At 49.6% G+C, this 13,561-nt stretch overlaps 1 protein-coding gene across 15 annotated transcripts in view; it reads left to right on the top strand.

The window, feature by feature from the left end:
- The window catches only part of Prosap (SH3 and multiple ankyrin repeat domains prosap), a 205,372-nt gene extending 192,046 nt beyond the window's left edge, over positions 1-13,326 (top strand). For all 15 annotated transcript variants that reach the window (XM_077637758.1, XM_077637751.1, XM_077637755.1 and 12 more), the window contains 5 exons: positions 537-720; positions 1,604-1,677; positions 1,892-2,016; positions 3,315-3,690; positions 5,588-13,326. In XM_077637758.1, coding sequence (XP_077493884.1) covers positions 537-720; positions 1,604-1,677; positions 1,892-2,016; positions 3,315-3,690; positions 5,588-8,166 — 3,338 coding nt within the window. In that variant the 3' untranslated portion in view covers positions 8,167-13,326. The remainder of the gene's footprint in view (positions 1-536; positions 721-1,603; positions 1,678-1,891; positions 2,017-3,314; positions 3,691-5,587) is intronic.
- Positions 13,327-13,561: the final 235 nt, after the last annotated feature.

Below are 13,561 nucleotides of genomic sequence, written 5' to 3'. Positions count from 1 at the left end.
TGCGATATGCGGATGTCGTGGGTTTAGATCTCACTGACACGGCGCGGCTGTTACTTCTGCATTCAAAGCAGTTGATTATCTTTCAGGTAAAAAAAAAATGGTTACACTACTAAATGCTCACTGATCAACATTAGAAATAAAAATGAGGAACATTGCCCTCTGCTTTCCTCGGCTTCAGTGGCTGCTGGATTCCTTTTTTATGTGCCCTAATGAGCCCCTCATTTCCCTTTCCTTGCCTGCTAACCAGGTTGCTTTAATGGCATTCAGGTTGCCTTCACGCGGTCACCGGTTGCGAAATAAATGTTGTCAAAGTTACAAGCAAAGCTGTGAGCTGAAGCCCATCTAGAAGAGTTCGCGTGACAACGGAAATTACTGCTTTATTCTTGTGCTGGCAGCGACTGCGTTTTCGCGCATATCGTGAGCAAATCTGTAGTGTGCGAATTTACTCTCCAGCATATTCGACCTTTATTAGGGTGGTACAAACTTGGGACTAAAATTGTTCGATTGCTTGACGCCTTTTCTGTGTTTCTTTTCAGTCACCGAAGTAAGCGATACCGGTATGCTGGAAGGACGAACGCGAGACGGCCGACAGGGGATGTTCCCCAGCGCCGCTGTCCAGGAAGTGAAAATGAGGGGCTCCTCCTCCCAGGGTCGCGTCAAAGGTCGCCGAGAAATGCAAGTCACATCGGGAGCTACAACGCTGCCGAGGCGGTGGAGATTGTGAGTACCTGTCGAGTTGTCATTTCATACACAGAGCTTAGTTATCGGAAGTTCCGAACTGCCCATCTTCATGCACACATGAATAAATTTATTCTTCGATTGGTCCCACACTCCCCGGGCTAGCTGACTTTCACACTGTTTGGCCATTGAGCTGCAATGGTCAGGGCTGGTCTCATCATCATCATCATCATCATCATAGAAGCGCCGTCGTCCACTAACCTCAAGAATATGCCAGCAGTTTAAGCCTAGATTTTGGTGTTGAAATTTCGAGAATGAAATCACTAAACAGGCGTGATTCGTGCATCCTAACTCATTTTGAGCTCTCGGTTGCCCCTTGCATAGCCCTCAAAGAAAAATTAAAACGTTTGAAAAAACAGCAAGGGACTGGCTGCTCAGTCACTGTCATAGCCAGGCCGGACCTTTGGAGCCGCTTTGTGATGTAAGCGTTGAAGAGGGTGAAAAGTGACCAAGGTTTTCGTGGACGGGGCAACCCACATGTGCACAGGACTTTGGTGTCGCACTTCATTACACACGTACGTACACACCGAGGATAGTCATCCATGCTTTGGGAATTGAAACTTGAATAGAAATTGAATTGGAACAAAATTGTGCTCACCGGTTCCTAATGGGTATAAGTTTTCTCCTGACCTCATGCTCGGCTTCTTTGGGGTGAAATGCTTGGAAAATAGTTCTTCTACCGTACCTTGTGTAGACGCCAACACTTTGTGCCAAGGCGCTCTTTGGCCAAAGCTGCCCTCGCGCGATTTATTGCATCATCAGCATTGCATCATCAGCATTGCATCATCCCACTGCATCATTGAACCATGTTGCATCATGATGATGAAATTTGAGCGATTGCTAACATATAGTTGTTTTTTTGCAGGTATGGAGATCCACGCACGGTTGTCTTGCACAGGAGCAAAAAGGGTTTTGGGTTCGTCCTAAGAGGAGTCAAAGGTGAGAGCTTTGATCCCAACAAATAAGGCATCGCTTCTAAGCCCCTAGAACGTGCCAGAGAACATTGAAGTCTGTGCAGCACGAAATGCTCTACAAATTTTTTCTTCGTTAAGGGTGTAAAGATCCTGTCCCGAGGCTAGCATCTTTTGAGGGTGATCATAAACATGCTACAATTAGGGTAGGGTGATTGATCAATGTTTGTTCTTGGGTGCAGCCACGAGTCCACTGATGGAACGGCAGCCAACGGAAAATTGGCCTAGCTTGCAGTACTTGGATGACGTGGACAAAGGTGGAGTTGCGGACCTTGCCGGCCTCAAGAAAGGAGATTTCCTACTCGAGGTGAGCGTACGTAAGGGCATTCGCCATATGGTCCTGGAAGTACACAGTAAATGGGTTATATTTTTGTGAGAGAAGGCAGATGCGCAAAACATGATTGCCCACATTATTTTGAACCAAGAATGTAACACCTTTTGTTGATGAAGCTACAGTTTTTATGCCAGCAGATTCTTCTGTCCTCGCTAGTGTTAGCATATGCTGGAGTATTCAGGAGCTCTCCTAGCACAGCTGGGATCACACTTGAAAGCAAAAACTGGTCTGTTTTCGATGTGTTGCGATTTTTCTTTTAGATTCCATGGGGACGTGTCGAAGAACAAGTTGCCTTGTTTCGCATGACGAAACTGGTGAAAATGGTATTTTTTTATAGCGATGCGCACCTCCAACTTCGAAGCATTAAAACATGACAAAGTACATTAGGAAACGTAGGAATAGGATAGAATTGAGCGAGCTGCTCTCTTCATTCGGAATCCATTGGAACAAGAAGAAAGGAATTGATGATTGTGAAGTTGGAGACAAAAGCTAGGGGTGTTTTCTTTTGCTTCGGAACTTGTAGATCACTGTGTGGCCAAGAGAATGCGAATGAGCCATAGTCTTCTTCGACTAATACTGCTATCGGACTAATATACATATTTATTTATATACAGATACCTTACAGGCCTCCGGAGAGGCATTGTGTAAGGGGGGAAAATACAGAAGTTTGTGCAAAATAGGTTAGAAATAAAAAAACATAGTAAAGTACAGCAAAACACAAAAAACAGGTGAGTTCAGATACGATTTCGCAATTCACAAAAAGAGATAAAAGTAAAAAAACATCTAGGCATCATGTAACAAAAATAGGGGAAATGCACAAAAAGTTATACAAAAGCAAAAGAGTATATGAGGCATACATGACGAAAGCTGCACATCAACAGAACAAAGAGGCTGTCTCAAGCAGCTAAAAACGAAGTTATATGAATCGTGACTATATAAATGACGTGCTAAGCGTTATCAATGAAGTGCTTGAGTAGATGTTTGCGAAAGGTGTCATGGTTACCCTGCAGGGCGATGCAGCCCGGATTCTAGTGCAATGCACGTCGTTGTCTTCATCTACTGATACCAATAAGAACTAGTATCATCGCCAGACGTGCCGATGACCGAGAAAAGCAAAACAATGAGCCTACACAGCTTGAGACACCTACAGAGCCGCGCTCATATTTCGCATTATGGAGTATCGTAATCTTCCGTAGAATTTTTCAACTCATGCACATGCCACGCGTACCACGAACCTAACGGGACCTGCTTTCGCGTACTCCTCATCGCAGATCAACGGGCAAGACGTGTCTCAAGCGACCCACGAGTGCGTGGTGAACATCATCCGTCAGCAGGGCGACCTGATCGCCATGACGGTGGTCTCCGTGTCCGGCTCCGTGCCGGGGGCCACCGGTCCGCCGCAGCAGACACCCTCCTCGGCGCCCTCGTCGGCGCCCGGTTCGGAGGCTGGCGCGGCTCCCTCGAGCAGCACCGTGGCGCCGCCGCAGGCCAACGGCTCGATCGCCGGCGGGTACCGGCAGTGCGCCACGCTGCCACGCAAGCTGTCGGCGAAGAAGGCCCCAGCCCCTCCCAAGAGGGACCCCAAGACGACCCTCTCCGTGGGAAGGGCTAGGGCGAAGTCCATGGTCGCAGGACTCACGGACATTGGTACGTGCGCGTGTGGTTCGCTGCCCTCTGCCCTCCGGCGGCGTTCGTCACCAAACGCTCAGTGGCGTGGGCTCGTTCTCGAGAAAGAGAGAGCTTCTGTTTTTTAAGGCGAAAGCCTCTAATGGCTCATACGGTCGTCCGTCCGTTAACAGATGGTGTCACACGCGTTAACTCGAGAACTAAAAAAAAAGATAGGAGAAAACCAATGGTTGCTTCAGATAGAGGAGGAAGAAGTTAACCTAGAAGCCACGTTTGATGACTGTAGAGTAATTAGATAATTAATTATTGTCAAGAATGTCAAAATTGCGTCGAAATAGAGTGGACGTCAATATAGCCACGGGAACGGTGTGACGTCACATCCACCGCAACTCCTCATGGCATAGTGAAAATTGTCACAGAATGGTCGGCTTTCGCCTCTCAACACTTAAGTTGCCGAAGTGTCTCATAATTTTTTTTTAGAGCGGGGCCCTTAGGCGCCCATTCCTGTGTTCCGCGTCATAGGCGTCGTCGGCGTAACACGCCAGGTGGCGGGTTCCTGCGTGTTGGCAGGGAATAGCAGAGCGAAACACCACCTGCCATGGCGAGAGTGGAGTAATAGACAACTGGATGGTGCCTGCCACGGGGAGATCCCGGAGGGTGGCTAGCACCGTAACACACCCACCTGCCAACGATGGCAGATGGCGTGTGAATATCTGTGCTCAAATTTCATATTGCCGACTATCGTAATCATCAGCCAATTTTTATTATTTTTAAATGTCCAGTGCGCAAGTTCGGAGGTTTTTAATTTGTTTAGAATCCTTGGTCACTCAGGTGAAGCTTGTGCACTCTTTGTTGGGCAGATTCACAGAGCAGTCTCACTAAAGGGTTCCTGAAGGTAGAGAAAAGGAGCTCACCCTCCCTTCCCACCTGTACAGGTGCATGTCACAGAGTGATTGTGGTGGCTGTCTGGAATTCTGGGATTCCGGGGCTGTCGAATATGGAATCTCTACTCAATACAAGAAGCAAGAGAAGTTATTTTACTGTGTGCCAAGCGCAACCGCTGTATTACATCCCTATGTGCGCAATCACGCAGCTTTCCCAGGACAACCTGCTTGCCACCCCTTTTGTCATATGTGCATGGCTTCACTTTTCATGATACCAAGTGTTTGCCAATTGTGTCCTGCACCGTCTTCTATTTTCATTTCATTCAATGCACATCAGCCCCGTGTGAAATGCCCTAGGATGCTGCTCTTTGCTGTGTGCCCTTCAAATCTTCAACAGAAAAGAAGAGCGGCGCTAAGCTTTCGGAACGCCAGCATTCAGCGCGCAGTTTGCTCTTTCATTCGTCTAACATTTATCGTATTTTGTATGGCGGCCACACACTTTTTTCACTTCCTCACGGTCCTCCGTAATCCGAACATAGCCTTTGTTTTCTGAGTGAGGGGACAGCAAAACAGAAACTGTCTCTTCTTCTGCTGCCTAGAACTGCTTCCTGTAGGCACTTTTGTAGGCTGCAAACAATGTTGTGCTGGATTCCGAACGTCTGAAAACTCGCAGGAAATGCATCATGCATATGCAAGTCTTGAATTTTGAGTTATGAGGACAAGAGAACGTTGCCAGCATGCAGTAGCAGCTAATTGCAAACGCAGTTCGCTCTCCCGCAGTCATAATGACACTTCGGTGGTGTGAGCGCGCTATAAATAAATAAAAAAAAAACCGGCGGGCATGCACTCATAGTGCCAGGAGCTATTTCTGCATGGCTATGTCATTGTAACCTCATCTATTATCAATGAGTATACTTTCAAGGAATGTAACTTTTAAGAGGGCTCGTATAAGGGACTCTCGATGCCCTTGTGCAATGCTGCATACGCGCATCACTAACAAGGGCTTTTTGTTCTATTCTTTCTTTTTGCCACAGAGGTCCTGGACCGGACACTAAACGAATACGACTCCGAGGGCCGCTCCACCAAGAGCAGCTCCATCGAAAGCATACCGAAGCAAAACGGAGCCTCCGCGCCCGTCTCGAACAGCGCAAGCGCGCCCGCGACTGCGACGGCTGGCTCGGAGGCGCCTAAGACGGCATCGATTCGCAGCCGACCCTCCCGCATGACAGCCGCCGAGCTCGAAGAGTTCCTCACGCGTCAGAGCGCTGAGCGCAAACCGCGCGTGTTCGGCAGCGTCGCCGCGATGAAGAGGGCCGCCCGCGGAGCGGGTCAGACCAACCTCAAGGACTTCAACAGCGAACCAGAGTTGAACGCAGCAGAGCCGGACCTCGCCCGAAGACGGAGCCGGAGTCAAGAGAACCTCGCCATCTACGGCGAAGCCTGGAAAAAGATGGAAGAGATCTGGAAGAAGCCCACGGCGCGCATATACGCCGAGACGAGCGTTAAGCAGCAGCCGCCCAGTGCGGCACCACCTCCGGCGGAGCAAGCTAGTCAGAGCTCGCGAAAACCCCCTCCGAGCCACCCTCCACCTCCGCCGCCCGTGGGCCAAGTGCTGAAGGTTGATGTTTCGAACGCGATTGGTGACTACGCCAACGTGGACGGCATCCCGGACTCCAAGGTCATGTCCAGTTTCAGGCCCGGAGACAGCGCCAAGCTGTACGCGTCTCCCGAGTCCCTGACTCACGTTGCGTACAAGACGAGTGCCGAGGCTCGCGGCGGTGCGCGGCCAGGCAGGACTCCAGCCCCGCCCGGGTCCGGAACGCGATCCCAATCGCTGCCACCGAGGATTCAAAACAGGGAACCGTCGGAGACACGCGAGAATGTGGTCTACTCCACGTTCAGAGTGGTGCAGCCCACGCCGGACACGGGGACCCTGCGAGGCGGAGCCAAAACCAAGAAGGTAAGAGGACCTGCGGCTGTTCAGGAAGAACCGCCACCACCTCCAGACAAGCCACCCTACATTCCCGAGCCGGACTACGACAGCAGCGATGAAGAAGAGGAGCAGGCCTCAAAGGCGCAGAAGTCAGGAGACATGGGGACGTTCAAGGCTCCCGGAGGTTCAAGGCGCGACGAGGCGCCTCCGCCGCCGGAGAGGGCTGCGACAACTACGGCGACGACGGTCCCAGTGCGCCACGAACCAGACGCCAAGGTGATTGCAGCCAAAAGTCACACGCTCGAGCCCCGTTCGTCCAGGGCTCAAGAGACCATCATTCACATCAAGAGGGACCCACTCGAGTCCGAAAAGCTTGTCCTGGAGGTGTCCGCGGGGTCGGTGCGTGACAACATCAGCGCCTTCGAAAAGCGAAGTGCAGGCAGCAACACAGCACCGAGATCCGCAAAACACGCGGGGCACAAGGACCACCACCTCCACGATGAGCCGGAGAACAGTTCCAGCGGCGTGTCGTCGGACGTTGAGGTGGAGAGGCAGGACCTCCGGTCGTACGACCAGGCTGCCCTGTCCAAGCGACTCAGCGCCTACTACCTCCAGCGACGGCAGTCCGCCGAGAACCTCGTTCCCCTGGCTGCGCCTGTGGTTTCGAACTTCGATGCCAACCTCAACCAGAGGAACATGCAAGGGCGGCAACAGGCGGTACCGCCGGTGTCAGCAGCGTCCATGACGTCTTCTATGGCGGCCAACCAGGCCGTGCGGAAGCCTCAAGCCGACAAGGCCGTGCTGGGCGGCATTCCCAAGAAGACGCTTAAAATCCGGCTGGACCAGAAGGTTCACGCGACGAGGAGAGCGGAGGGAGCGCGCGCGACCGACGCCACCGCAGACTGCTCGAACCTCAAACGCAGCATAGACGAGAGCCTGCAGTTCATCAGGCTCCAGGTTGACTCGCTGGGCCTCTCGGCTGTCAACGAGGCTGACCTCCTCACCGAACTGGTCCCTCCACCACCCGAATTCTCTCACGGACTGCGGCCTCAACAGGCTGAGCCCATCGCCCCGCCGCCACCCGAGTTCTCGGACGAGTACCACCGTCGCTTCGACCATCAGCAGGCACCTCCTCACCACCACCAGCCGCAGCTTCCGCCGCAGCATCACCCGCAGTCGCAGCAGATGGCGCGCCACTCGGCCGCCCTGTACCACCAGCTGAACCAGCCGCAACAGCAGCAGCACCTGCCAGCAGCGTACTGCCGCTACAACGGCTCTCCGCAGCACCACGCGGCTACTCTGCGGCCCACAAGCTCGGCGCACCACCACCCGCGGCCCACGGTGCACGACGTCTATCGTCCGGGATACGGGACGCTGGGACGCCGGACCGACCCCCAGGTCTTGGTCGTCCCAATCGAACGGCAGGCCGGGGACCTGGCCCGTTTGAAGTCGGTCCAGCGGGAATTCAGGCAGAAGCCCCTTGTCGAATGGAGCGCCAGGGACGTGAGCGACTGGCTGGAGTCACTGTTCCTCCAGGAGTACAGACCGCGTTTCGTTGAGGCCGGCATCACGGGGGTGAAGCTGGCGAACATGGACTCCAACGACTTCATGGGGCTGGGGGTGAAGCAGGTTGGCCACAGGGTCAACATGGAGCGTTCGCTCAGGCGCTACATGAAGTAGGCATTCCTTCGTACCTGTCGAACACTAAGCTTGCCGGAACGGTTTTGTAGTCGATAGCGCCATGGTTACGAGTTGAGCCAATCAGTTTGACATTGACTACATCTAGAGAGTGCGCAGCGAGGCGTGCGGAGCGATGATCACAGCGTTGCCGTAGTCTGCGATTTCAGAAATAAGAATTGATTACCTTGACAATAGAGATGTAATCTTAAAAATTTATAGGAACATCTAGAGAAAATGAAGACGTGCCCTCTGTGTTTTCCGCCTCCTCATGGAGCATCCTTCACCTGTCCGAACGAGCTTGATTTCGCACCTAGCAACAGTCTTCTGAAAACTCTGGGGCACACACGTTAAATAGCGGCTGCAGTTATTAAACGCCATGAAACCTTCGCCACTGGCGCCATCGCTTGCACTCTCTAAGTGAAGTTGATTGTGCTTCCTGCTTACTCATTACTTGTGGTCGCTGCAAGGACACGTAACTGCTTGAGGTTTTCGCAATGTGTTCAACGCCTTGCGAATTGCGGTTTGTGTCAGAGCGGCGATTCAACTACATAGCGGCGGTGAAGCGCGCGGAACTAGTATTTCCTGTTTGATGACATTGAAAAGGCTCACCCTGCCAGGGACGTGACCGCAAGCTAGTAATTTATTTCGCTCTGAATGCTTCTACAGTTGCCCACAATACAAAACGGAACGCCGAGGGCACTGCGCTGCTTATTCCACGGAATGACAACGGACGAGTTCTGGTTGTTCAAAAAAATTAAAGATACGCTTGACGAGAAATTTCGATACCTGCCCTTGTTCCTATTTATATTGCGGCCAACTGTATGCGAGCTAGCACTTGGTATACACTTGCCGCCTGTGCCGTAGTTTTTGTAAATAGTGTGTAGGTTCCGTCATAATCCCCGCTACTGTCAGACGCTGCTTGGCGTTTCGGTTGCTCCTACGCTTTTTGTGTAAGCTGAGTTCCGTTGTGACGTGCGATCTGTTGGTACGTTTCGTCTTGCCGGAGTAATTTATCGATAATATATTACCTTGCTTGTTCCTGTATAACGGAGTGTGATATTGTGTCCAAACTTGTTGCCATGTCGTACGCGTGTGGTGATCGCTGCAACGATGTCAACGTGAGGAGTACAATCGACCAACTTTTTGTTTCGCTGTTGTGTGAAAATGTGCTGTGGTGAATTTGATGCGCCAGCAGAAAAGCGTATTTCTTTTTCCTAATTTTTGCGGAAAAACATATTGCATACCAAAGCTTTGCGATCACCACGCTGAACTTGTGTCTCCTGTGCCATCTCTCTCTCTCTCTGTGGTCATCTGCTGTATAATTTATTGAGGCTACCTGGAAACGGGAAATGAAGTTTCTAGCTCTTCGTTCACTTATGGTCTTACACCTGCCACGACCATCCTCAAGTTCATTTTAGAGCACTTCAATGGGAAACTGTGTACAAGGAATGGGCTGACCTGCTCAGGGTTGTACCGAATGAGGACGCCAATTTTTCTATCTCACATCTACAGATAAGAGCCTACAATACTGCCTGTATGAGACTACGGGCTCTACATGCCTGTTAAGTCTATATTTACGTCAGATAATGGCTAACCTTCACAAGCCAAAGAGACGTCCTCCATTTAAGGCGATCGTCTTAACCATTCCCAAGAATAAAAAGGTTTGTTTTTGGTCCCGTTTACCGACGAGAACAAGTGAATTGACAGACGATGGTTATTTGCTTTGTGCTTAAACGGTGCATAGGCGTTCATCTCATGAAGAGAGAAGCTGAAAATTTTTTTTATCAGTGTCATCGCTCACGTCTTGCGGAAATATAAATTTGACCTCAATAGTAACTATACTTTTCGGGAACTCCTGCAAAAAAAAAAATTTGGTTGCTCAGGAACCTCAAGGCACTGAAGATCAACAACACTCTGCACAAAGTTTTGGAGTTTGTCGCGAACTTCTGGCACCTACCTTCGTTCACGTAGCGAAGCTGGCGCCCAGATGGCTATCAGTTTCTTTTAATAATATCAACCCATATTAATCAAGCATGAAGAGATTATCCCCCAGTTTTGTCTAGTGTGCTACTTTATAGCGCGCATCTAAAAAAAATGGAGAATTTTGCTAACCGACCCCAATATCACTACCGGTGGGAGCCCTTTCCAGATTTTTTTCCCTCTCTAGTGAAAGAAAAGCCAATGTTCGAGTAGGAGTGGCGATTACCTTGGCAAATCCTCACCGCCGCTTAGGCGAGTGTCGGTCCAAACATACAGTTCGCGGCGCAGGCGCTTAACACTTTCGATAAGCGTGCCGCTAACAATGCTCAATTCACCAAAGATACGGGGCCGGATTCGTGGAGAAACTTACGGCGACGCATGAAAAAAGGGGGTCACAACCTTTTGCGAGTCACTAAATGGATTTACTCCGTAAGGAGACACAGGCGAAGAGGGGCATATCACTTGGCTCGAGGGTGTACGGACCTCTTGGTGCACCAGAGTTAGGCACGAAAAACTGAATGAGCAGTTAGGGATGAAGGCAGCTCTAAAGAATGAACTGCACCGGAGTTAGGCACGAAAGACTGACAACGAGCAGTTAGGGATGAAGGCAGCTCTAAAGAATGAACTGCACCGGAGTTAGGCACGAAACAGTAACAATGAGCAGTTAGGGATGAAGGCAGCTCTAAAGGATGAACTGCTAGAGCTCGGTCACAAGTTAGGACAACTCCGAATATCCGAAGTTCTGCATGCCAGACAGAGGAATAGGTATGTAGAAAATGAGAATGACAAACACAGATTAGGGGATAGACGGACAAAGATAGACGGACAGACGTACTTAGAGAGAAGGAAGGACACCTTGACGAGCAAAGGAAAGGGAAAGCCGACTGTAAGGATGACAGTGAGGTGGACAGACAGAAATAGGCGGCTAGGCGGACAGTCATGCAGGAAGAAAAAGGCAGAACAATACACATGGACGCTAAGAAAAGAATGAAAACCGGACTTCCAAGATGAGCAGGATGAAGAGCCAACTGATCGACCTACAGACTGGCAGACCGACATCATACAGATCAATAAATATACAGAACCGACAGACATGCAAATAAAGACATTCTTGTCTTCATGTGACTTCATGCGGACAAATGAAGGCAAGTGTACCGAGAAATGAACGGACTGGAAAACAGGCACAGGACCAGATAGAGAGGAATAAAGATTCCCGGATGGACCCACGTGTCAACAGAGAAAGAAAGTGCAATATCGTCTAATATTGCATTAAAACTTTATCGGATGAGCTGCTCTGGTTACTACAGTGTCTAGGCAGCATCGTTTTGTGTGGATTTCTTCGTGCCACGTGATATGCCTCAGAAAGCACTTCCACCGCCAAAGTACGGGCAGGACAAGTCTAAGTTCTTGGCGAATCGAAAAGCCCCACGTCTCTGGGTAAACGGTTGCAAAGTAGTGAAGTACGCGTTACACGTCGTCGAAACCGTGTGCTGGTTGCATGAGTGAAAGGTTTGCTCTTTACGTGCTGCACACCAACGGCACTGCATTGATTGAGTGCGTGTGAAAAAAAAAACACTTTTGCCGTTTCTTCGAGTGCATGCTAGTGCCCCAATTCATCGCTTTGTAGCCCTGTAATGGTTGGGATGTTACGGCTGCTTGAACTGCTTCTCGGGCCATGCTGCAAGAGGACGTGGCGAAATGTTTCTTTTTGGGGGCTGCTTTCAGAATAGGTCTCATTTCTTGAACCACTCGCTTGGCCTTCTCTGTCATTACCTGGGAATGATCTAGGAATTGAAACAAAATCTTGCATGCACGTGTTCAACAGCATTGCAAACCAGTTGTGCTGTCTCGTGTGCCAGCTCTTCGAGAGAGGCACATTCCCAAATTTTCCACTCGCCAGAAGCGGTGGTTCTTTCGCTATTATTTTATCTGTGTCTTTCCGAAGTAATATTTCGTTGTTTGCGTTCAAGAAGTTTAAGACAAACGCAGTTTGCAATACGTTGGAAGGTGTTGCTGACTTAGCAGCGAGTGATAAGGTTTACCATTAAATCCATACTTTTGAAACTAGAGAATAGGGAAATTTTACAGCCGACCGGAAGCGCCGATACATGTGTCAGGAGAGATGATGCAGCCCTGGAGATAAACTAAGGAAACTTATCTCTTAAATAACTGGTGGAGCCTTTGAGGAAATCTAACAACGTTACCCCATTTTCTACACCTCCAGATTGCCGCTGAGCATCGGGTAGCGAATTTCTCGTTATGAAACCAGACTATGATGTGATAAGCTCTAGTATCACGTGTGAAGGCTAAATGTCGAAAATTAATATATATGCTGCGAGTGCACCATGTTCTCATGATTTCTTGCGTATAGTTAGAATTCCTAGCTCCTCGGGCGCACTGGTGTCTGCACGCGGTGTAATGCACATCGACAGGTGCCCCGCATGGAAATGAACCGCCGTGGTAATGCAACACCATTTGCGGAGGCATGAGGCTTGAAAGGGACGTAGTTTCAGAGTGATGGAAAAATTGTCTTTGGGTGATTTTTCATTTAAACCGCGCTATCGCGCACTTTATGAGCGAGGACACATCGAAGCACAAGTGGAAGGCTGCGAAGAGTATGTTTTGTGCCGGTCTTCTCCATGCGACGTCAGGCTACTGAAGATGCTCGGGTCAGGTCGTAAAGTGTGTGATAGTTCAGTTTCTTACGCCTTTGTTGTGCAATAATGTTTCATAGTTTCGGTTTCTTTGTGTGCATAGCGCAAATGTGTCCCCACCTGTATAGCATTATCATATTGAGCTGACATCCTTCGCCTGTTTCGTTTTATCTGTGTAAATTAGTTCATGCGTTGTTTATCTAAAAAAGGTGTTTGCTTATCTATGCTGCTCCTTTTCGAAAGCAAGCTTTAGGTTCAACGTCTATACGAATTTACTGCGTTAGAGAAATATATTTGGCATCCCTGCCTGCTGAAAAGGGAAATGCGTGTAGTGCGACGCAGTTTTAAATATATCGTCTCCGCCTGTACATATAGACGCCGAATATTTGATGAGAGTGTTGCTATGTATCGAAGTCTCGCGGATTGATTTGCGGTGGCATTGTACATAAATATCTTATCCGGCGCGTGAATGTGTATATGTAATATGTATACACATATTACAGTATAAAGTCGATTTAAAATATTACCTGCGTTGTCTTCAATTTGTTACCTGATTAAATCTGCTTTCCAGCAGCTAAACCTAGGTGCCGAATTTTCTGGCTATGCTTTCTCTTCCGTGTTTCTTTGGGTTTACAGCTATTGGTGGGTATGACTAGTGACGTCGTGACTGGCTGCTAAACACGCTCTGTTATTCGCTGGCTGTGGTGTCGACGTCGTGAGGCCGACCAGTGGCAAGGAAGCAAACGACCAATACCAAAAAG

The sequence above is a fragment of the Amblyomma americanum genome, chromosome 9, assembly GCF_052857255.1.
Source record: "Amblyomma americanum isolate KBUSLIRL-KWMA chromosome 9, ASM5285725v1, whole genome shotgun sequence".
In the NCBI taxonomy this organism is placed as follows: Eukaryota; Metazoa; Arthropoda; class Arachnida; order Ixodida; family Ixodidae; genus Amblyomma; species Amblyomma americanum.
Note: the sequence above shows the minus strand (reverse complement) of the source record. Positions and strands in the feature narration are given on the sequence as shown.